This window comes from Miniopterus schreibersii, assembly GCF_964146895.1.
Source record: "Miniopterus schreibersii genome assembly, chromosome: 3".
In the NCBI taxonomy this organism is placed as follows: domain Eukaryota; kingdom Metazoa; phylum Chordata; class Mammalia; order Chiroptera; family Miniopteridae; genus Miniopterus; species Miniopterus schreibersii.
Genome location: NC_138103.1, coordinates 7133047 through 7156450, shown reverse-complemented (window position 1 = coordinate 7156450; position 23404 = coordinate 7133047). Strand labels below are relative to the sequence as shown.

The 23404-nt window shown below is 52.2% G+C and overlaps 2 protein-coding genes across 2 annotated transcripts; one reads left to right on the top strand and one right to left on the bottom strand.

Moving 5' to 3' along the window:
- Positions 1-925: 925 nt before the first annotated feature.
- LOC308554535 (transmembrane protein C16orf54) lies at positions 926-3177 on the top strand. Its single transcript, XM_081131758.1, has 2 exons — positions 926-1005; positions 1394-3177. The coding sequence occupies exon 2, from the start codon at positions 1394-1396 to the stop codon at positions 2141-2143; it is 750 nt and encodes a 249-aa protein (XP_080987884.1). The 5' UTR covers positions 926-1005; the 3' UTR covers positions 2144-3177.
- Positions 3178-12386: 9209 nt separating this feature from the next.
- On the bottom strand, positions 12387-23404 carry QPRT (quinolinate phosphoribosyltransferase). The gene is made up of 4 exons (XM_081132828.1): positions 23327-23404; positions 13497-14032; positions 12831-12962; positions 12387-12758 (listed from the first exon to the last, which is right to left on the bottom strand). The coding sequence occupies exons 1-4, from the start codon at positions 23337-23339 to the stop codon at positions 12540-12542; spliced, it is 900 nt and encodes a 299-aa protein (XP_080988954.1). The 5' UTR covers positions 23340-23404; the 3' UTR covers positions 12387-12539.

The following is a 23404-nucleotide window of genomic DNA, read 5'->3' as shown; positions in this document are numbered from 1 at the left end:
GAGCCATCAAGTCAGACTGCCCTTGGCACCACCTTTTGTAAGACACTAACATTTCAACATACTTTTGTAGCTTTTCACACTAAATGGCTGTCATTTTGCAAAACAAAATATTAATACCTAGTAAGAGTTGTGTTATGTTCAGGGAACTCCCAGATCAGGAATTTATCTCTGCTTCCCCATCTCTCCTACATACATGGGCTGTGTGACTTTGGACACAACACCTCCCTTATTTGGGGCTTACTTGTCATCTGTCAGTAGGTGAGTCAAACTACACAATCTGAAAGGACTCCAGTCCAGGAGCTGATGACACTCCTTCACATCCCCACCCAGGCCCTTCCCACCCTCAGCCGCAGGAGAAAGGAACCGAGATGACCAATGTCAGGCATCTTGGAGACATGCCCAAGCCTGTTTTTGACCCTGGACTCTTCCCAGAGGCCTGACATTGTTGCTACCCAGGCCTCACCTCGCAGATATTTTCTAACCAAAACTGGGGCTAAATGGTCTGCAGACACAGGTGACACAGGTGCATGTTCATGGAAAGAATGGAGAAGGCCAGCTCAAGCGGGAGAGCGTGCAGGCTGGGTGGCAGGAGCTCCTTTGGGCAGGACAGGGACAGGGCGACTGCCACAGAGCAGGCAGAGGGAGGCTCCTTGGTGCTGGGTGGAGGGGGTGGGCAATGGACAGGACAGAGTCTGCGTCCCCTCTTTCTTGGCCTCTGGGTGAATATTCTGGGGCCTGACTATGAGGTGACACTGAGTTCAACAGAGCCAGCGCCCATTCCGGCCCCACCTCTCTTGCCAGGAACCGCCTCCCCACCGCAGTGACCACATCCCCCCCGGTTGCCTTGGAAACCCTCCTCGGGACAGGGGAGTTGGGACACAGTTGCCAGGCAACAGGTGGTGCCCGCCCTTCCGCCAGCATCTGCAGCCCTGCCCCTCGCCCTCCCACAGGCTCAGGGAAGAGCTGCTCTGGAGGGAGAGGGGAGCCGGGCTGCCGAGGACTGAGGTGAGGCGCGCAGGAGGCCCCTGTGGGTGGGGACCCGGGAACAGGACCCGCCGCTTCCTCCCTCTAGGCCCAGCAGGACCTGAGGGGCTGAGGAGACGGAGGAAAGGCGCCCTTGGGGCCTTAGAGCTTTGTCCGAGGCACCTGGGGTCTGGGAGGGAAAGGGGGTTCTGAGCAGGGAGGCCAGGCTGCAGGCCCAGGGGTGCTCCCCCACCCCCTCTGCTCCTCTGGCCCTTTCTGGGTTCCCTCCGCTCCTGTCCCTGTCTGGGCCTGTTTCTCAGGCCAGATTCCCAGCCCCCGACCTCTGTCTCGCTAGTCAGTCTTGTCTGGGCACTTGCTGTCTCTCTCCGCCTCTAGATTGTGCTTCCTCTCCCGATCCCTGTCTCTCCAGATGCCTTGGACTCCAGAGAAGCCCTCTGGGCACATGGAGGGGCCCCCTGCGCTGGAGCCGGCCTCGTGGCCCCCTCTGCCCTGTGGGCCCTGCATCCCCATCATGCTGGCGCTGGCTGCCCTGGCCGCCCTCTTCCTGCTCACCACAGCTGTGCTGGCCGAGCGCCTGTTCCGCCGCTCCCTGCGACCAGACCCCAGCACCCACGCACCCACCCTGGTTTGGCGCCCTGGGGGAGAGCTGTGGATTGAGCCCACAGGCAGCCCCCGCGAGCGCTCCGAGGACTGGTACGGCTCCGCGGTGCCCCTGCTGATGGACCAGGCCCCAGATCCTCCTACCCCTGGGGGCACCTTGGAGGCCCGAGCAACAGCCCCACCTGCACCTTCAACTCCACACCCCCCTTCCTACTTCTTAGTTCCCCAGACCCCACCCAAGGCCCCACCCCCAAGTACCTTCTGGGGGCCCCAGGCCTGGGAGGGGAGGCCCCAGGCCCCAGGCCTGGTGAGCTGGGCTGAGCCTGAACAGAGGCCAGAGGCCAGCATGAATTTGGGGAGCCCCCAGTCCCGAAGGCAGCGGCCAGGTAGCCCTGATCCTGAGTGGGGCCTCCAGCCTCTGGTCACTCTGGAGCAGATCTCAGCTTTCTGGAGGCGTGAAGGCCGGACCAGCGTGAGTTTTGAATCCCCAGAGCCTGTCGGACTGGCTTCCCAGAGACCTCTGAGGAAGGCCAACCTCAGAGGGACCTTAAGTCCCTGATGTTCCAGCCTGGGAACCCAACTGGCATCTGAGGCCAGGGAAGAAGGCCCCAGGCCTTTTATATCTGGATTTCAATTCAGCTGGATCTGGACCTGGATCTGGGCAGGCTGGGTGTGGACAGAGCCTATGCAACTGGGGAAGCTCACAGGGGCCTCAGCTTAGGTGCCTGGAGGCGGTGCTGCAGTGCCGAGAGTGGAGGTGGGGCGGACTCTGGGCCAGAAGCTGCCAAGATCACACTCCTGATTAAGAAGTCAAGGTACGAGGCAGGCATGAAAGAGCATCACACAGTCTTCCACCTTCCTGCACCGTGCGTCTAAGATGCCAGTGCTGGAGGGAAGGGTCTGTGGATGCTGAAAAGCAGACTGAGTTGGTGATGACGCGTGTCAGTTGTGCTAGCAGGAGATGACAGGAATCCAGTTTCCAGAGCCACCATTCCTCCAGGAAAACACATAAAGGAGCACCTTATGATATATGAACCGTGACTTTGACCCCAGCTCACAGCAGCAAAATTGGAGAGCTAAGCTGGAGAGGCCCTCTCTTGCCTTCAGCTGGGACCTAGAATCAAAGAAAACCAGCTGCTCCTCTGCCCGTCTCTGAAGGCTGACACGTCCTCGCCCTCTGAATCTTACCCCTCCATGGTGAGGGAGGCCTGGGCCAAGGACATCTGAGGTTGAACCCAGTGGGACACCATTCCAGGTCAGGGCAGCTCCCCAAATGCAGCCTCCAGCCATCTTCCCTCCCAGCTTGCCGAGTGTTCCAGAGAGACAGATCCCCACCCCCTCCAGGCAGGCTTACTTATAACGCTCCACCTGGGAGAAATGGAGCCCCCAAATGTCCTTGGCCCTATAGCCATTTGTATCAGCTGACCCCCTCTTTGGGAGCAGAGCCAGGGGCCAGGGGAGGCCAAGGAGTTTCCACTCTGACCTGCAGTCATGAATGTTAGGATTTTTGCCATATCAGTTTACCACCTGTACTATTATTTACTTTATATTTTTCTTTGAAATTGTTTACTATTTGCTTAATAAATTTATTTTAAAAGGAATCTTTCTTGTGTCACCTTTGTAAATGGAAAACCAGTATCACTTGCCATAAATAGAAAGTAAAATAAATACATTGTAAACAAAGACATTAAGTTCTAAGTAGACACTGTTCCCTGCTGGAGGCACAGACCCAAAGGGCTGATCTTTCTTTGTTAAAAAAAAAGAAAAAAGGACCGAGTGAGTCAGCAAGTGTTAGACAATCTAGCTGCCACCCTGACACCTCCTCGGAAGTATTGAGACAGACCAAGGCCTGCACAGGAAGCAGGGGCGGCTGTCCTGTGCTACTTAATGCCGGCCAGGGACCTTCCACGTTCACCCACACCAGGGAAATGCCAGGCAGAGGTCACCTCTTGGCTCTTCCTGCTCCAGAGGGCCAGGAGCACTTGGGCCTGGACCTCCCCTCTCAACCCTTGGATTCTAGCAGTTGAGGGAGCAGCAGGGGAATGAGAAGCCCTTAAGCTGAGGGACCTCTCCCTAGGTGCACCCATCCAGCATGTGGTCTTCGCACCTGCCCTGAACCAGGCCCTGGGGGTGGGAGAATCAGACCTGGTGCCCGTCCTCAGGGAGCTCACAGTCTCTCTAGTGGCAGCGGGGAGGTGAGATCAGAACTGATACAAGGCAGGGCTCCTGTCCCATCTCTCTCATGAGCTGGGTAATTATGTCACTTCTCATCAGGATCAGCTGACAGGACTGGGTTGTGGGAACTCTGCCCATGAGCAGTGCTCAGTCCACAGGGGAAAGAGAACAGAGGTGCAGTTTTCAAGCCTAGACGCCTGCATACCAAGTGCTCAGCAGAAGCAGGACAGCGCGGAAGGGTCACTGGAGACGAGGCCCCGGCTCTCAGTCTGGCTCAGTCACCCACTCACTTGGAGACTTCAGGAAAGTGATTTTTATATTACTGGGCCTCGAGTTCTTTCTCTGAACAAGAATGAGATGCCCTATTGGGACTTTTCTAGTGGTGGCATCTTGGGATGGTATCGAATGAAAGACGGATGCTGCTCGGGTGAATGAGCTCTTCCTGAGGCAGAGTCCAACTTTGCTATCCCCAAAGTCCCCTTTATATTCCCAGCCCCAGAACCTGGTCTAGAACATAACCGGAGCCCAAGGAAAGGGAATGAATGAGTGGGGTGGACTAAGGGATGCGTCAGTGTAAACCTTGCTCCTTTCTCTTAATTTTAGACCTCTCCTCTCCTTTTTAACACCATCCGATTACATTCTCGTGCTCAGTCCTTCCTTTATGTCTTCGGGCATTTGAAACATGCTTACTGCGTGGTCCTTTACTCGCGCGTTCTGTTGGCTGGAGTTCTAGGGCCGTCCTCTCATTCACGACAGATGGTTTCCTCCGAGGCTTTCTAATTCGGGCTGTGAACTCAGCTTCGGCAGGGCCTTATTAGCGGGAATCCATGTGACCAGTTTGAAGGGGTGTCTATAGAGATTCTGTGTTTGCTCCTGCCTAGGATACTTCAAGGCTATTGACAACGCTGGACCGCGTTGCTTGTTAATTTTATTTGGGATCTGAAACCATGGTGTAAACCTGAGGGCAAACCTTTGGTTACGAATCTCAGTGGAGACTTTCTACTGCCCCCAGGTCGCAGGGTGAGGCAGACAAGGTTCTTTTTGCTCCCTGGGCTGATGGGAAGATTTTTTTCCTGGCCTGCTCTTTCGCAGAGGGTTTCACCTCTATATTAGGGTCTCCGTTGTCAATACTCCAGGCAAGGCTTCATCTCCAGCCTCTAGGTGAATGTAAAACCCAAGCCCCTTCATTTCCAAGCTCCACAACCACGCAGCAGCTCACACAGCTCTGGTTTTCAACTTCCTCCTTGTGTATGGCTCCTGGGGACTTCCCCTTACTTGCTTGAAACACAGCTGTGCATTTTAAAGGATGTTTGTTTGATTTTATGCAGCATTTCTAGATGTTTCATGGCGGGCATGTGCTTGTCCGGTTGTAACAGTCACAGTATCACAACAAAACCAGACTATTTCCTCTATAAACAAGTTCAAATCTCTCCCACTTAAAACCACAAGCCAACTGCCCTGGCCGGGTGGCTCAGTTGGTTGGAGCACTGTCGTGTGCACCAAAAGGTTGCAGGTTCGATCCCCGGTCTGGGCTAGTGTGGGAGGCAACCGACTCATGTTTCGACTCATGTGTCTCTCTCACATCGACGTTTCTCTCTCTCTCTCTTTCTCTCTCTCTCTTTCTCCTCCCCCTTCTTTCTCTCTGAAACCAATGAAAACATATCTTCGGGTGAAGATTAAACAACAACAGCCAAACAACAACTAATTCTCCACCCTTCACCACATCAACATGGCTTCTCACCTCCTTCACAGACAAGCTTCTGGAAAGAGCTGTCTGGCTGGCCGGCAGCCCACATTTTCTCACCTCCCATCACTCTGCAATCGGCTGCAGCGCCTCTGCACTTTCTACAGAGACCTCAGCCTGTGTATCTTAACCCAAGGGCACCCTGCAGCCTCCTGTCGACAGCATGAGACGTTTTGATTCCGTTCTTCACACATTCCCTTTCCCTGCCTTCCGCGACTCCACACGAGCCCTGCTTCCCTTCCCTCTCCCTGGCCCTTCCTCCGACCCTTGCTGGCTGCCTTCCTCCGGTCAGTCCTGGCCTGCTTGCTCTCCCTCGACGCACTCTTCCTGGGCAGCCTCGCTGACGCTGTGGCTTCTCCATAGAAGCCACATGCCCTGGTGACGCCCCAAGTCACTACCTCCACCTGTGGCAGATATGGTCCTCCTGTATATATTCTCCGGTTACTCTAAAGTAATAGTACCGCCGGCTGGTGTGGCTCAGCGGTTGAGCGTCGACCTAGGATCCAGGCTATCAGGGTTCGATTCCCAGTCAGGGCACATACCTGGGTTGCGGGCTGGATCCCTGGTCGGGGGCATGCAGGAGGCAGCCGATCAATGACTCTCTCATCATTGATGTTTCTCTCTCTCTCTCCCTCTCCCTTCCTCTCTCTGAAATCAATAAAGATATATTAAAAAAAATAATAAAGTAATAGTACCAATGGAAGAGAAAACAAGATGATTAACTAAAAGATTATCTCAGAACCAGTCCATGACCATCCCTAGATACAGTCAGTATTTGTCCTCAGGAAAAAATCAGCCCCTGCTCCAAAAGAGTGTGAGGGTCATGAATTCACAGGTATGAAGAGGCCAAGCCCAGAGATGTAGGTGAGTGATGTGAACCCAGGGACGGAGGTGAGAAGAGACCACGTGCCATGCCCGAGTTGCGGGCTGCAACCGATCAATGACTCTCTCATCATTGATGTTTCTATCTCTCTCTGTCCCTCTCCTTTCCTCTCTCTGAAATCAATAAAAAGATATATTTAAAAAAAAAAAAAAAAAGAGAGACCACGTGCTTTCTCTAAGTGCATCTGTCACTTGGTGCTACCAATCACGTCCATGCTTCTGACTTTATACCAGAAGCTAAAAACCTGGGGTTTTAGGTAAAATCAACCGAAATATTGACATATATTGATAATTTATTTATCCATAAAAGCCAAGTGAAGCAAGCCTGTGGGCCACATGTGGCTGCTGGACCATCAGCTGGAGATCCCTGGACAAGTGCTCCTGGAGCGGGTGTGAAGCGTCCCTCACTATCCTGGCCTTGGGTGGTTCGAGGCGGGGCAGCCTGCCCGCCTTCACGCTACTGACATTGGGACCAACAATCATTCTTCGCTCTGGGAGACTTTCCTGTGCACTGTAGGATATTTTAGCAGCATCTCTGGCCTTTACCCACTAGGTGCCAGTAGGGTCCCCTAGTTGTGACAACCACAAATGTCTCCAGGCATCACCAATGTTGCCCGGGTGGAGGGGAGGAGAACGGGAACCTCTGATCTAAGTGAAGTAGTTTAATGAATTAACACACTTGCCCGTGGAGCGTGGAGCCTGTTCCAGGGAGAGGCCAGCTGGGAACCAAGGGCACCAAAAAGGAAAAAGACGAGGCGACAGAACAGCCAGCCGGGGGGTGGGGGGTGGGGGTGTAAAGAAGCAGGGCTTCCAGGGAGGCGCCGCAGTCGAAGAAACAGAAGGAGTCCTGCAAATTACAAATAGAACTAATTAAAAAGTTAACCAAATTAAAAAGTTAACCAAAGGAAGGCATGGGAGGAAAGAGTTTTAAACATTTCTTAGGATGTAGAGCAAAATGACAGAGAAATGGAAAATATGAAGAAAAGTTAAGAGATGAAGGATCATTCCATTCAATGCTCATCTAATGGAAGCTCCAGAGAAAACAGAGGGAAGGAAATACCCCAAGACTGTCTGATTGGGAAACCATTTCAAGTAGAGAAAGGTCTGTGGCGTGGCCCTTACCTGGCTGTGCGCTGGAATGACCCAGGGAGCTTTAGAAACACTGCCACCCAGGCTCCCGCTTCCCACCGAGGTCACCCTCCTGCTCGAAATAACCACCACTGCCAGACAAAACCAGACAAAAATACATGAAATAACTGTTTTCAAAACACTGGACACCAAGCAATGAAAGTAAGGAAAGCAATGAAACCCCAGAAAGAAAGGAAAACAGTCAAGGCCGGCGCTTTCAGGATGGTCCAGCTTACTGCTTTGAGAATTTCCGAACTGCAGGCAGAGTCAGGGGGAGTGAAGCGGGGGTCCCAGGACTTCTGGGGGCTGAGAGTCCAGGGAGACCACAGCAGCTAGAGGCTGCAGATCAGAACGCAGAGAAGAGAGAGTTGCCCAGAGAGAACCCCAAGATCTGTAGAGAGGCCCCCTTGAGTATTCAGCAGAGCACTAATCAGCACACGTGTGTGAGGAAACCACCCAAGGCCCGGGTGGAAGAGCCACCTGAAGAATCAGAGGGAGCAGCATGCTCAGGGCTCACACAAGGCCAGGGTCTTTCCCACCAGCCACACTGGAAAATGTACCCTCGCTTATCAAGGTTCTAGAGCATAGACCAGCCCAAACAAGGGATAAAGCAGGAAAGGGGGAGACACAGAACCGAGGAAACTAGGGACCCGGCCCAAGGAAGACGTGAAGGAAGGCCCAGTGGACGGTGGAGGGAGGTCTCAAGGAGGCAGCTCTGCAGCAAAAACCTGATGTGTTTGAATGTAATGAGATTTTAAACCTCAAGGCAGAGTTTAGGCTTGAATTCATGCTATACATGCAAAGCAAAGAAATAAAACAACAAAAGATGCTTTCTTTTGGTTACAAAGCAGCCAAATATCAGGAAGCAAGTGACTGGACAACTCTTTGCTGGTGCTAAGGCTTCTGAATCTTTTAGCTTGGAAAGAGGAAAGAGGCCACCCAGGGACCCACCAAAAGGATCTCTGCCCCCGATCATTTTCTGGGTGTGCTGTGCTAGATTCTAGTGATCTCAAGAGCACTACAGCCCAGCCGGGCGTGAACCTGGGATCCTGGCGATCAGGGTTCAATTCCTGGCCAGGGCACATGCCCAGGTTGTGGGCTTGATCCCCAGTCGGGGGCGTGCAGGAGGCAGCCAATCAATGACTCTCTCATCATTGATGTTTTTATCTCTCTCTCCCCCTCTCCTTTCCTCTCTCTGAAATCAATAAAGATATATTTTTAAAAAATAAAAATAAAGAGCACTACATACCTGAAGTAAAGAAAGCCACATGTCTGGGGCAAATCTCGTAAACATCATAAGACTGATAGAACTGTTATTCAGAGCCTCGTGGTCAGCTTTTCTTCAGTACTTTGTAGTTTGGTCTTACACGCTGAGCTACTTAGGGCCCCAGAAAGCATGTCTTAAATGTTACTGAGTAACTGCCCAAATGCTCTCTTACTCAGGAAGTGATTGGAGCGAAGTACAGAGGTGCTGAAACATTTATAGAATTTTATCTACCATATTGTCTTGAAGGGCTATCAATAAATTAATACATGTGTCTACCCCACATAATACCACAGTGGGATATTTTAGAGATCCAAAGTTTAATTGCTTTCAGATACAGTTTGGTTGGGTAATAATGTCTTGCCATTTTTAAATGCTTTCAGCTTTCACTGGCCTTGGCACTCTAAAACTTATACCCACTGAGTTCACTGACTGTCAGTCTGGTTTGACCTCTTTCCTTCCCAGACCCTCTAGACTGTGTCCCAGTTGGTGAGAGGGTGGAGGTGTGGGAAGTGGGATGGGGAGATGGAAGGCGGGTGGGCAGATGGGGTGGGTAGGTGAGAATTAAGATAGATAAAAGCTGAGTAAGTGGGCAATTGGATGGCGATCTGATAAGGGATTAAGCCGGAAAGGTAGGTAAATAAGGAACTGCTGCAAGCGCATGCACACACACACACATGCACACACACACACACACACACACACACACACACACACACACACACACACACACACACACACACACACACACACACACACACATCTCAGCTTGCATTCCTGAGCAGATGCTACACCTAGTATGCATAGCCTCCTTGGCGGTTACCTTTGGAACCTGGAAAGGGAGATGGAATCAGAGAGTGGAAGATGGTGGAATTGCAGTGCCCTCTGGTGGCCAAGAGGGGACTTGACATTTGGCATTCTCAGGCAGTTTTTCATTGTCCTCCACCCCCCCTGACTCCACCCCTCCCCCACTCTAGAATATAAACTCCATGAGGACAGGAATTTTTGTCTGTTTACTCGTTGTATATTTGTTTGTCTAGAATACTGCCTGGCACACAGTAGGTGTTCAAACCCTGCCCCACCACTTTATTGATGTCTGACCCTGAACAGCTCTCTTAACTTCATAAAGCCTGGGTTTCCTAATAGGTAAAATGGAGACGCTAGCACCCACCCCCGTGAGCATTGCCAGAGGGAAAGAGACTGACCTGTGCTGAGCAAGGGCACTCAGCCAGTGCGTGTTCCCCTCACGCAGCAGCCAGTGCTGACGATGTTGTCTCTGCCCACAGCAGCCCCTGATCGGACGGGCACATTTGCCATAATGGGCATGGGCCTTACCCTGGGTGTGGAGCAGCCTGAGGACATCATCCAAACCTGGTCGCAGGCTGGCCAGGCACGGGGGAGGTAGCCAATAGACAGGGCAGTACCGGCTCAGGGTGCGATTCCTCTTGGCCATCCACCCCGTCTCCCCACCCCCACAGCCATACCCACCTCTCTCTTCCTGCTGCCCCCCCAGGGGGCTGTCAGTGCCCTCTGAGCCTTTGCACTTGCTCTTTCTCTGCCTGCATTCTCCCTCCAGCCCCGCTGCCGAGGCCCATGTTCAAGCCTGCTGAGTGCTGCTCCAGCCCCCTCGGGGTCTCCCTGAGCCACTCCAGCTCCTCAAATAGATCTTCCTGCACTTGACGAGGCCTAATTGCAAGTGTGCTTATCTCACTTTCCAGCTTCAAGCTGATTGCTCTCAGGACAGGATCCAAGTCTTCTGACCTACCATTTTGTGGTCTGGACCCAGCCCAGCTCCTCACCATCTCATCTCTCCTGATCCCAGCTTCAGATCTTACACCAAACAGTCCAAGCCGTTCCTACCTCTGAGGCTTTGCCCGGGCCGTCTCCTCTGCCTGCAGGGGGGCACGTGTTGCTTTCGCCTGCCCAGGATGCAGTTTTCCTCTGCAGGTGACTGAGGGCTGACCCATTCCTGGGTTCCGGGTGAGCTTGAGACTCAGCCTGGCAGATTTCATTTGTCACTCCCCTTTGTCTTATTCCAGCTCCCCCCACTTATTTCATCTGCCGGGGTCCCGGAGGCATTTGGGTTTGAGACTCCTGGTGCACTTCTCCCTCTGCTTCTATCAGGCTGCTTCCTTCCTGGATCCCACATGTTTTGCTTTCCAGTTTCCAGCTCATCCATGGTCCCAACTCCCCTGTGCTGGCACCCAGAAGTACCCCTGGTTCTATGGGGGTTCAGTTCTCCCCCTTCAGGTCTGAGGAGCTGGGCTCAGAGATCTAAGTTCTTGGAGTGGGGATGGCTGCCTGGCTGAGCTGTTCATGTTCCCCCTGGAGAAAGGACAGGATTCAGAGGTGGAGGTGTGTATTCGAGGACAGGAGAAGGTCCAGGTGTGTCCTGTGAAAAGGACCCCTGCAGTTCAGGGTATTACCAAAGGCAGCGCCCACTTCGGCCGGCATCTCTGCCAGGCGAATCTGCGCCGAGAGCTCGGAGCCTGCTCTTGGAGGTCTGTGAGGTGTCTGGGCTTTCACATCTCGGGTGAGCTCCTTGATCTGGCCCCTTCCCGGGCCCCTTGCTGGTCTCCAGGGTGGGAGAAGGGGCTAAGGGAAGGCTACCTCCCAAGAGGCAGAGTGGGACTCCAGTTCCCCCTGGGGAAGTAGCCTTTGGGGATGAGAGCTGGCTTTCTCTCCTGGCAAAGGGTGGAGAAGAAAGTAGGTTCTGGGACGGGAGAGGAGGCTCCAGACTGGAATCCTTCTGGTGGGGGTCACCTCGGGGGCCACCTTCATCCTAGGGAGACTTCACATCCAGTGCCTCACAGAACCACCCAGAAGGGTTAGAGAGAGATGAGCCCTGGGCTGGAGGTAAGGGTAGGGGCGGCCACACAGATGAGTGAGACCTCAGGTGTGTGTGTTTGGGGAGCAGGACTCAGATTCTCTGCTTAGACCTCTGGGTCCTGACTTTGCATAGAAGGAAATTTCACCTCTGAACATGTACCCCCACCATCCCCACCCCTCACTCCCTCAACACACCTTGGCTCTGGCCCAACTGTTCTACCAACTGTCCTTTCCCAACTGATGGCCCCATGGAACCAGACCTGAAAAGGTGTATAGCACCAAATAGAGGTCTTTCATTTGGGGAGGGTGCATGGTGAAGTCTGTTGGGGACCCAAGTGAGGAAGAGACAGGTTCTCACCTCCACCAAAGAGGTGGTAACAGTAGCCAGAGGTGAGAGGCAAAGACAGTAACCAGTACAACTACAGCAACAATCAAGCAGAATGTTCCAGCCGAATCTCATACCTGATGCCATGTCCTCAAATCTAATGTCAATTGCAAAACACATACTGCCATACTATGGAACTATGACCAAAGCTTTGTTATCACTCACTATTTATATCTTATATTTGTAGAAAGAGCTCTTTGGGACTTATTTCAACATAGATTATCAGGTTTTATCTATAACCTGCAAGTACAGGCCGCAACGGCTACCTGAAGGCCGATGCCTGGTTGACAGTGGCCATTAGACACATTGATTAAAGACACACCTTGACTTTAGAGAAGGCAGAGTGCGAAAAAAAAGTGCCTGTCAGAAGAGATGAACTCTGGTCATTCCCAGTATTTACTGAGCACTTACTATGTTTAATTACTAACCAAATAAATCTATAAGGTTGATCTTTTATGAGACCCATTTTACAGATTAGGAAACGGGTGAGCAAAGGTAAAGTTCCAAGAAACCACATTATCTCATTGCCGGTGTCATCCTCTTCGGTTTTAGGACCCGCGGGCATGGGGCACTGGAGTGGCCCCGTCGGCAAACAGCTTGAGGGAGAAATCCAGAGCCGGGGCGGCCTGGGTCAGCATCCCCAAAGAGATGACGTCAATGTGCGGCCCGCAGAACCGAGGGAGGTTGCCCAGCGTGATGCCCCCGCTGGCCTCCACGCCCACGCTGGGAAACCGGGCCTTCAGTGCTTCAGCCGTGGGGTGCAGCTCCTGCGGGACACAAGCCGAGGGGAGGTGACAGCCCCTAACGTGGCCCTTCCCAGGAAGCAGGCCCCGCCTCACCTCCGGCCTGAAGTTGTCCAGCAAGATGAGGTCCGCTCCTGCCTCGGCCGCCTCCAGGGCCTCCCGCAGGCTGCCGCACTCCACCTCCACCTTCAGGGAGAAGTCGGCGGCCCGCCGCGCCAGGCCCACTGCCTGACGGGCCAGAGGGATGCGTGAGCCAGCTGGGACTGGCATTCAGAAGGTCCCGGGGGCACCACAAGCTTGGGGCCAATGAGGAAACCGGGTGCTGGGGTGGTTTCTTTCATATTAGGTGAAACTACATGAAATTGCCACTCTGGTGAGTCAAAAAAAATGGCCAAATATCAGCAATATTTGGCATTTGGATCTGAATTCAACTTGACTCAGAACATTAAACCGGAAGGGGTCTTTAAGAACATTTTTGCAAATGGGAGAGGTCCAGGGACTCGAGTGGCCTGCCCAAGGTTGGACAGCCATCAACACTGGGCTCCCCACGGTTTGTCCTTTGCTCTTAAACATCACACCAAGCAGCAGAAAATGCTCGTAAAGAAGCAAGTCCAACCCCATTTTACAGATGGAGTGACTGAGGGTTCTGGGGGTCTCATCCCTGACCCCCAGCCATCACTATTGGCCAGGGCCTCTGGCAGAGGGGAAGGGCTAAGATGGGGGTGGAGCAGGGCCAGGGCAGGGGCTCAGCCAGACATCCACCTTTTCCACGCCACCGGCTGCCACCACGTGGTTGTCCTTCACCATCACCAGCCCGCCCAGGTCGTAGCGGTGGGAGGCGGCTCCACCCACTCGGAGCCCGTACTTCTCCACCAGCCGGAAGCCTGGCGTGGTCTTCCTCGTGCCTGCCACGTGCCCGGCCCAGCCGGTGGCCCTGGCGGCCTCCACAGCCGCGGCAGCAGAGGTGGCAACTCCACTGCAGCGGGCCAGCGTGTTAAGGGCCACCCGCTCCCCCAGCAGGAGGCCGTGGGCAGGGCCCCGAACCTCGGCCACCTTGGCCACAGGCACCAGCTTTGATCCCTCAGGGAGGAACCAGGACACCTGGCAGTTGACTTGGGCAAAGATGGCATCGAAGAAAGGCCTCCCAGCCAGCACCCCAGGGGATTTGGCCCACAGTGCCGCCTGTGAGGGGGCTGTCCCTGTGACCAAGGCTGTGTAGTTAAAGCTCGGACAGTCCTCTCGGAGCCAGCTGTCGGCCAGGGCGGCCAGCGAGGCAGGGGGCAGCAGGAGCGCCAGGCCTGCAGGGAGAGAGAGAGGACAGCGTTACATTTTGGCCGCCTCTCTTATAGTCAGGGGTGACTGTCAAAATACAGTTGACTCTTGAACAACGCGGGGGTTAGGGTTGGCAACCCCTGTGCAATTGAAAAGTCCTGTATAGCTTATGACTCCCCTAAAACTTCAGTTGTCCCTTGATATCAATGGGAATTGCTTCCAGGACACCCCCCCCATACCAAAATTCACGGATGCTCAAGTGCCCTATATAAGATGGTGTAGATCAATGCACACAGTTGGTCCTCAGCATCCGCACACTCCTAACCAGGGATCAAAAACGGTACAGGTACTTATTGAAAAAACCTGCATGTAAGTGGGCCCACATGGTTCAAACCCATGTTGTTCAAGGGCCAATTTGATTTAACAACCAGCGAAATTGGGCACTAGAGGGTAAAGATCTGAGGGTCCTGGGGGAGGGGGGAGAGGTGCTGGGGAGGGCTCAGTAGGGGGTCCTGTGAACTGGTCAGGGTTGCCAGATTGAGCAAATAAAAATACAGAACACCTGCCCGGCTGGCGTGGCTCAGCGGTTGAGCATCAACCTACGATCCAGCAGATGAAGGTTTCATTCCCAGTCAGGGCACATGGCTGGGTCGTGGGCTCGATCCCCAGTAGGGGGCGTGCAGGAGGCAGCCGATCAATGACTCTCGTCACTGATGTTTCTATCTCTCTCCCTCCCCCTTCCTCTCTCTGAAATCAATAAAGATATAATTTTTTTAAAAAAAATACAAGTCAATGAGGAGAAAAAGGGACATCTGTAATATTTTGAAGAATAATAAAAAAAATACAGAACACCTAAATTTAAATTTCTGACAAACATCAAAGATTTTTTTTTTTAGTATAAATATATCCTAGGTGATATTTAGAATATACATATACTTTAAAAATATCTGTTGGTGCCCTGGCTAGGTAGTTCAGTTGGTTAGAGCTTTGTCCCAATGAGCCAAGGTTGCAGGTTCTTATCCCTGGTCAGGGCACATGTCAGAGTCAACCAATGATGTATAAATGAATGGAGGGGCAGATTGATGTTTCTCTCTCTCTCTCCCCCCTTCCTCTCTCTCTCTAAAATCAATCAATAAAATTATTTTTAAATATATCTGTTGGTTATCTGAAATGGAAATGTTAACTGTGTCCTGTACTTTTCCTGGCAGACTTAGTGCTGGATCAACAGCTGTTGACCAGCCAGGAGAGAAGTGAACAGCACCTCAGTCACCCTGCCACCTTCCCAGTTTGCCTACATAGAGGATTCGTTATTTAGGATCTGAAGCCCCCAATAGAAGATAAGCTGTGTGTCTTTTTCATCCCAGGCTTCTCCATAACACCAAGTATTTTAAAGCTAGAAGTTCCGCTTTTTCTAGGTGGAGACCAGGAACAGAGAGGAAAGGCAAGTAGGCTGAGGTCACACAGCAAATTGGAAGCAGAGTCAGACCAGCTAGGCATTGTAGTCATGGCGGGCTGTCCCTCTGACTTTGCCCTCTAGCTTGGAGACCCCTCCCACACCTGATGTTCCAACAAACTGTCATCTATCTAGAAATGGGTGCTGTATAAAGGGAAATTGGTTTTGAGCCCCCTCTCTTTGGGACACAGCTTCAAGAGTGTGGCTGAGTCCCTTGCCTGTAAAACAGTAGTTATGGACATAACCACATGGGTGGTTTCTAAGGTCCTTCAGGGCCAAATATCAGATGGGCTAACCTGCCCCTCAAGGGTGTTGAATGACAGGTGACTGCGGAGGCCAAGCTCAGGTGTGGTGCATCATCGCCACCTGTCGGCCAAGAGAAGATCTGCAGTCTCATAGGAGCCTCAGCGGGGCGGGAAGACCAGCCACAGCCTGTGAAGGGGTTGTGTTGTGCAGCGTTGTGTTTCCCCCACTTTCGCTCCCAGCTGAAGTAACGCCATACATTCTGGCTTGTCCTCTACTCTCAGAAGCTGGCCCTCCTTCCCCAAAGCCAAGTACCCGATCTTCATCCCTCCTCCCTTACCCTCAGCCACAGTCCTGCCATTGAACCTGGGCCTCCTTCCCCACAGTCTCTCCCACAACTGTCCCAACTGGTCTCCATTCCTCACTCAGAGCCAGCTGTGCCCTGGCTGGGCGCTGGGAACAAAGTCAGTACAAGGGACAAAGACATACATAGCCATCTCCTCTGTTTTCAGGTCAGCCAGGCAGGAGGCCTGGAACAAACAGCAGAGAGGCAGGGCCCCATTCCAGTCAGGCTCTGCGCAGTGCTGTTTGCTTTTTAAAGCAAGTTGAATCTTTCAACTGATGAGTATCAGATAAACAAACTGATGCATCTATACGATGTAACGCTACTCGGCAATGAAGAAGGGAACCAGCCACTGAGGCACACATAGGATACATCTCAAGTGTATAGTCTAAGCAAAGAAGCTGATTAAACGGCTACATCCTGTCTGGGTCCATGCATATGACATTCTGGAAACGGCAAGCAAACCCGTAACCACAAAGAGATGGATGTTTCCCTGGGGGGGAGGAGCTGACCACAAAGGGGCAGCTCCGAGGGGTTTCTGATGTGATTGAACTGGTCTAAACCTTGTCTGTGATGGTGGTTACATGACTGATGCGTTTGCCAAGACTCATAGAACTTCACAGAGAAAAGGGTAAATTTTACTGTCTATAATTATACCTCCTTTAACCTGACTTTAAAGTAAAACAATAAACAAGTAAATTTGAGTGGATCGATTGCCTGTTTAGATCCCCATTTTGGCCCCGGCTGGTATTGCTCAGTGGTTAGAATCGGCTCATGCACCAAAGGGTCGCCGGATCAGTTTCTGGTCAAGGGCACATACCTGGGTTGCAGGTTCCATCCTGGGCCCTGGTCGGGCACCAGCAGGAAGCAACCGATCGATGTGTCTCTCTCACATCAGTGCTCTCTCGCTCTCTTCCCCGCCTTCCACTCTCTCTAAAAATCAATGGAAAAAATATCCTTGGGTAAGGATTAACCCAAAAAACATACAAAAAAACACCCTGGCCGGTGTGGCTCAGTTGGACGAGAGTCGTCCCATGCACTGAGAGGTCTCAGGTTCGATTCTCAGTCAGGGCACATGGAGGCAGCCGATCTATGTTCATCTCTCTCTCTCTCCCTCTCCCTTCCCCTCTTTTCTTTCTTTCTTTTTAAAATCCTCACCTGAGGATATTCTTCCATTGCTTTTTCAGAGAGTGGAAGGGAAAGAGAGAGAAAGACCACATTGATTGGTTGACTCTCACATGGGGCCAGGGCAGGGGATTGAGCCTCCAACCGAGGTATGTGCCGTGTCCTTGGCCGAAATCAAAACTAGGACCCTTCAGTCCACAAGCTGATGCTCTAACCACTGAGCCAAACCTGCTAGGGCCCTTCCTCTCTTTCTAAAATCAATAAAAACAAACTTTAAAAAAAAACAAAAAACACCCCACTTTCATTGTATTAGCTTTAACTCTCCTGACTTCTTTTCATTTTTGTTTATTCTTTTGACAAATCTTTATTGGGCAGCCGCTCAGTGCCAGGTGCTAATTTTGGGTGACAGAGAGAGCAGCTCTTTCTCTTAGCTTTCAGGCCTTAGCCTATGCTGTTCCAGGTAGCGCCTCTGCCTGGAAGTCCCTTCTTTTACCCTCTCCCTCCAACCCTCCTTTACCTCTCACTCCTCTTTCAGGTCTTTTAGACTCTATCACCTCCTCTGCAGGGGGCTCCCACAGACCCCTAAATCAGGCCACATGCTCACTCTGCTCCTTGTTCCTCCCCTGTCATCACACTGTAATCTTGCTTCCTCTCTGGGGGCAGAGCTGTGTCTGTCCAGAGAGTTTCCTGCTGTGTCCCAAGTGCCCCTGGCACACTGAACCAGACAAATGTGCTGCTTTTATTGGTCAAAACAGCCAAATATTGGAAGTTTTATACTGTTTAGCTTAATACTAAGTATTCAATGATACTTATGCAAGCAGAGGGGCCACACAGTAGGACGAATCAGAGCCCAGACTCTGGAGCCACGCGGCCTGGGTTTCGGCGTCAGCTCTGCCTCCTTTAGCTGAGTGAGCTGGGGCCTTAGGTTCCTCATCTGTAACAGGAATAGTGATCGTAATCACCTCATAGGGCTATTTAGAAAATTAAGTGAGTTAATATTTGCAAAGTGCTCAGGAACACTGTTTGGCACATAGTAGGCGTGTCTGCTAAAAGGTGATGGAAGCATTTACCCAGGGTGGTGGGAGCGTAGAGAAAGAAGTGACTAAGTATCCCTGCGGACGGGGTGGTAGTTCTGGTGGCCTTGAAGGATGAGTAATGTTTGCCAAGCAGAGGTGGGGAGGAGGGGGAGGGCAAGATATTTCACGCTGAAAGAGCAGGTGTTCAAGGCTCAAAAGCAAGAACATAGAGAGGGGATGGGAAGGGGGCTGAGCAGGGTTCACAGGAGAAATGGTGGGAGGTGAGGCCAGAGTGAAACAGGACTAACCTAGCTGAGGAGTCTGGATAGATCCCAGGAGCCATAGCAGGATTTTAAGCAAGGGAGTGATATAATTATGATTTTGTCTACAAGGGTCACTTCAACCATCAGCCGGAGATGGGTTGGGGGGCAAAAGGAGGCTGAGGCAATTGGCCAGACAAAAAGTGATGAAGCCGGGAACCTGGGTGGTAACCGTAGGACTAGTGAGTGGGGGTAAAGGTGAATTGTTTGGCCATGTCCCAACAGGGGACGGGACAGTGGTTCTGGAGTTCAGGGTGAGGAATGGGAACTGTGGAGCTGCCGGCGTACATGAATGGTGACTGAGCATATAGGGGGGTAAGATCCCCTGATCAGGGAAGAAGAGGGGGGCCCAGGAGGGAGTGGGTGTCTGGATTTCAAGAAGTAGGGTGTGGCCCGGCCAGGTGTGGCTCAGCGGCTGAGCATCGACCTAGGATCCAGGAGATCGGGGTTCGATTCCTGGTCAGGGCACATGCCCGAGTTGCGGGCTCGATCCCCAGTCGGGGGCGTGCAGGAGGCAGCCAATCAATGACTCTCTCATCATTGATGTTTCTCTCTCTCCCTCTCCTTTCCTCTCTCTGAAATCAATAAAGATATTTTAAAAAAAGAAAAGAAAAAAAAAGAAGTAGGGTGTGAATAGAATCCAGAAGGAGGAAGGCTGACATGGGTCTCAGACTTAGCAACCCAAAGGCCTTTGCAGAGCAGTTTTGGTTCCGCGTGGTTGGGGCAGAAACCACATGGCCATGGTCAAGAAGTATGTGGAGGTGAAGAAGTGTGGCAGTAGGTGTGAACCACTCCTTCAGCAGAGGCCGAGAAAGCAGGGCTCTCCAGCTGGGGTGCACGTTGGAGTCACCTGGGAGCTTTTCAGACTCTCAGCTGCCAGGCTCATTCCAGGCCACCTGCATCAGAATCTTTGCGGATGGTTCCCAGGCATCCAGGTTTTAGAAGGACTCCCCCTGGGACTCAGACGCACATGAGGGGTAAGAACCAATACTCACACAGGCCCACACATTGCACGCCTCCGCCTATATGAAACGTCCAGAAAAGGCATATCGAGAGACAAAGACATCAGAATAGTGGTTGCCTGGGGCTGAGAATGAACTCTAAACGACATGAGATTTTACTGGGGCGATGGAAATACTCTGTGGTGATGGCTGCAAAACTGGTAAATTTACTAAAAATCACTGAATTGTCCACTTAAACAAATAAGAACTCATGTTCTGTGCAAAGGCAGGAACCATTCTGCAACCCCAGGGAACAGGCGCAGCCAGGTATTGAGCATCAAAGGCCAACATCAAGCAGAAAGACGCTCCTAATGGGAGAACACACGGCCATCCGTGCAGTACTCTTGCCAACACAGCTGAACTGGAGAAGTCAGATCAGACTTCTAGATGCAACCACCAATTTACAAGAAAACCAGTGGACAAAGGGACATATTCAAGTATCCACTGGGGTGCAACCAGCAAGATTCAGACCAGAGGAAACTCTACCAGTGAGTAACCCAATTCCTTCAGCAAATCCATGGCAAGGAAACAAAAGATTAAATAATCTTAAAACATATACTAACCAATCACAGTGTATGGATCTTATTTGGATCCTAATTTAAACATGCAAATTGAAACCAAATTAGGACATTTATGAGACAACTGAAAATCTGAACATTGACTGGATATTTGATAACATTAGTTGTGATAATTGCATTGTGGTTGTAATAAAAAGAAGTCCTTATCTTTTAGAAAATCCATACTGAGAAGTTAGTGTATGAAAAGATCTGAGAGCTGGTTTTGCCTTAAGGTGATCCTGGGAGGCAGAAAATAGAAGGGGTGTGGAAGGGGCTGGATTGGCCACAGGTTGACGGTTGTTGAGGCTGGGTGATGGGTACATGAGGGTTCATCAGACTTCTGTCTACTGAAGCATATGTCTGACATTCTCTATAATAAAAAAAAAAGTTGGAAAGAAAGAGAGAGAGAAAGAAAGAAGGAAAAGAAAGAGAGGCTCCTCATTTGAGACAAGGTCAAGGCAAGTTTTTTAGGATGGGTAGAGCAGTGGTTCGCAAACTTGGCTCCACAATGGAGCTGTCCCAGGAGCTTTGCAAAATGCTGATGTTGGACCCCACCCCCAGAAGTTCTGATATAACCGGTCTGGAATGTGGTGACATAATTCTAATTTGCAGCAGAGATGGGAGCTTCCAAACCACAGAAGGAAAGCTGCCACGCATCAGTGCCTGCTGTACGCCGGCCGCTTGCTGAGCCCTGTCACATCCTTCTGGCAGTTTTTCAAGGTAGGGCTCATTCATCGTCATTGATGGGGAACTGAGGCTCAGAAATACAGGGGAGGGCAAAAGGAGGTTTACAGTTGTGAACACAGTAGCAAAACACCATTTATTCTGGCATTATTATTTATTAATTATTGTACTATCTTTCATACAACTGTAAACCTAATTTTGCCCCACATTGTATAAAGGTAATTACAAAAGGGCAGAGCTAGAAAACTATCAACTTGGACCCAGCTCTTCTTTCTCCACTGCCCGGGTGGGGGCTACTCTCCTGCCCCTTCCTTCAAGATCAGTGGTTCTGATGGCCTATTGTAGAGGCCCAATGATACCAGCTCCCCGTGATAAACAAATAACTACACCTGGGACTCATTCCCTTCAGGCCCTCAAGCATTTCCAACAAAAGGGATTCCCACCTGCAGCTTTGAAACTCCTGGAGGCTTTCTTAATTAGCAGCAGTGAGTGAAAGGAACTTGGGAGGGGAAGAGCGGTTCCTATAGCTGCCCCAGGGCTTGGGAGCAGCTGTGAGGGTGTAAGTTGGGAGGCTGCTGCAACAGCTGGGCAGGAAGCAGTGAGCCAGGGTGAAGTGTAATGGGAGGGCGTCCCTCCCCAGGCTGTAAGAAAGAGGGCACACTGCCGGCACCCGCACCCACAGACTTGGGGTGTGGCCCCGCCCCGTTCACACCTTGGCCAAGTCTGACCTCCCTGCCTTTGCCCACCACTCTGCCATCTGCTTCTGCCCCAACTCTATACTCACCCTTTGTTTCCCCCAGTTCCCCAGCCTTTGCCTCACTCACCCCTTTGACCTGTCTACCCACTCCTGCTTAATTCCCACAGCTCAGTGACCCCAGTGCACTGCAGAGGATCACCCCCACTCCACTGCAGAGGATCACTGGACTCCAGCCCCCCCCCCCCAGCCAGCCCTTCTGAGATAAACTTCAGGTGTGGTCACGTGTGTGAAGGCAGCGATGCAAAGGAAGCCTCCGCCAGGCCCTCCCCCAGAGGGAGGTGGGGACAGAATGGGGAAAGGCTCAGGTGACGCCATGGAGGTAAATCCATAGGACGTGGCAACTGTCTAGATACTGGAGTGCGAGGAACAGTGAGCAGTAAAAGCTGCCTCTGAGGTTTCCAGTCTGAGTAGGAGGATGGTAAGGCATGACCAGAAATAGAGCCAGCATGGCCAGGAGATGTCCAGATGGAGACGGATATACAGGGCTCCAAAACTGGAGCGGAGGCTGAGGAGGGCCCGGAGCTGCAGAGACAGGCATGAGGGATCACCGTCACCAGCCTAATGACCGCCGACCACTGAGGGATTCCTCTGTGCAGGCACGCCACGTCTAATCCTCACCACAACCCAAGGGGAGGTACTGTTTGCACTTTATCAGTGAGGAAGCATGGGCACAGCAAGGCTAAGCATCTTGCCCGAGGTCACACAGCTAGCAGGTGGCAGGAATGGGACTTGAACCCAGGTTCTGGGCTCTTCCTCAGCCACGCCAAAGGGGCTGGGTGTGCAGGGCCAGCAGAAGCCCCAAAACAGGGAGGGAGGTCAGAGCAGGGAAAGGAGCCCTGTGGAAATTCAGAGGGCTCACAGGTGGGGCCCCTTGCATGCATCCTGTCATTTGTCTTCCCCACAAATGAGAAGGGAACTGTTATTGTCATTTTACAGATGCAAAGAAATGAGGCACTGAGAAGTCAGTTGACTTCCCAAGGTCACGCAGCCTATTCCTGGTGGGGTCTGGATTCCAACATCAGCCTTTTGCCCTGGCCGGTTTGGCTCAGTGGTTAGAGCATTGGCCCATGGACTGGGGTCCAGGGTTTGATTCTGGTCAAGGGCATGTACCTAGGTTGCGGGCTCTGTCCCTGGTCCCAGTGTGGGGCACCTTCAGTTGATGTGTCTCTTTCACATCAATGTTTCTCTCTCTCTCTTTCTCCCCCCACACACCTTCCACTCTCTCTGAAAAGCAATGGAAAAAATATCCTGGGGGGACATTAAAAAAACAACAGCAGCCTTTTGACCCCAGAGCCTGGCCTCTGTCATTCAGCATACAGTCTCCTTAGTGACATCACCCCCACTCCACTGCAGAGGATCACTGGACTCAAGCCCCCTCCCCCCCAGCAGCGGATGGGATAGGACTTTGCCTCCACTCCTCTTGAGCTGCTCGCCAGGAGCAAAGTCCAGAGCTAGCCCCATCCAGCGTCCCACTACCTGTCCCCTAGAGCCCCCAGGACACGCGCCCTCCTCCAGGCCACCCTGGGCTTTTCCTGGGGCTCAAGCCCCTTCCTTCCCCAGAGCTCCCTGAGACCCAACATAGAGGAGAAAGAAGAGTGAGAGGAGGCGTTTGGCGGACAGAAAGGAAGGCTTGGGGTTCAGAGAGGTTTCAGGGAGAAGGGGGAAGTTAAAACAGTCCGTGGGAACCAGAGGAGACTTGGCCTTCCGGTGAGGGTGGGGGGATAAGGCTCTGAGATAAGCTGGGGTGGGGAGAGGGACAGGAGGGTGGGGGAGACGGCGGTGCAGGAACACAGGGGAGAGAGGTCTGGGGGGCCCCTTTACCTTCAGGATCCATGTCAGCTTGGAGCTGCCCCGCTGGCGTCAGTGGCTCAGATCCAGTGTTCAGAGGCCTGAGGCTGG

Coding starts and splice junctions, on each gene's coding strand:
- LOC308554535 (XM_081131758.1), top strand. CDS start 1,394: ATGCCTTGGACTCCAGAGAAGCCCTCTGGGCACATGGAGGGGCCCCCT.
- QPRT (XM_081132828.1), bottom strand. Junction 12,963..13,496: donor CAGCCGGTGGCGTGGAAAAG/GTGGATGTCTGG, acceptor CTGGCCCGTCAG/GCAGTGGGCCTGGCGCGGCG. Junction 12,759..12,830: donor TGGACAACTTCAGGCCGGAG/GTGAGGCGGGGC, acceptor TGTGTCCCGCAG/GAGCTGCACCCCACGGCTGA.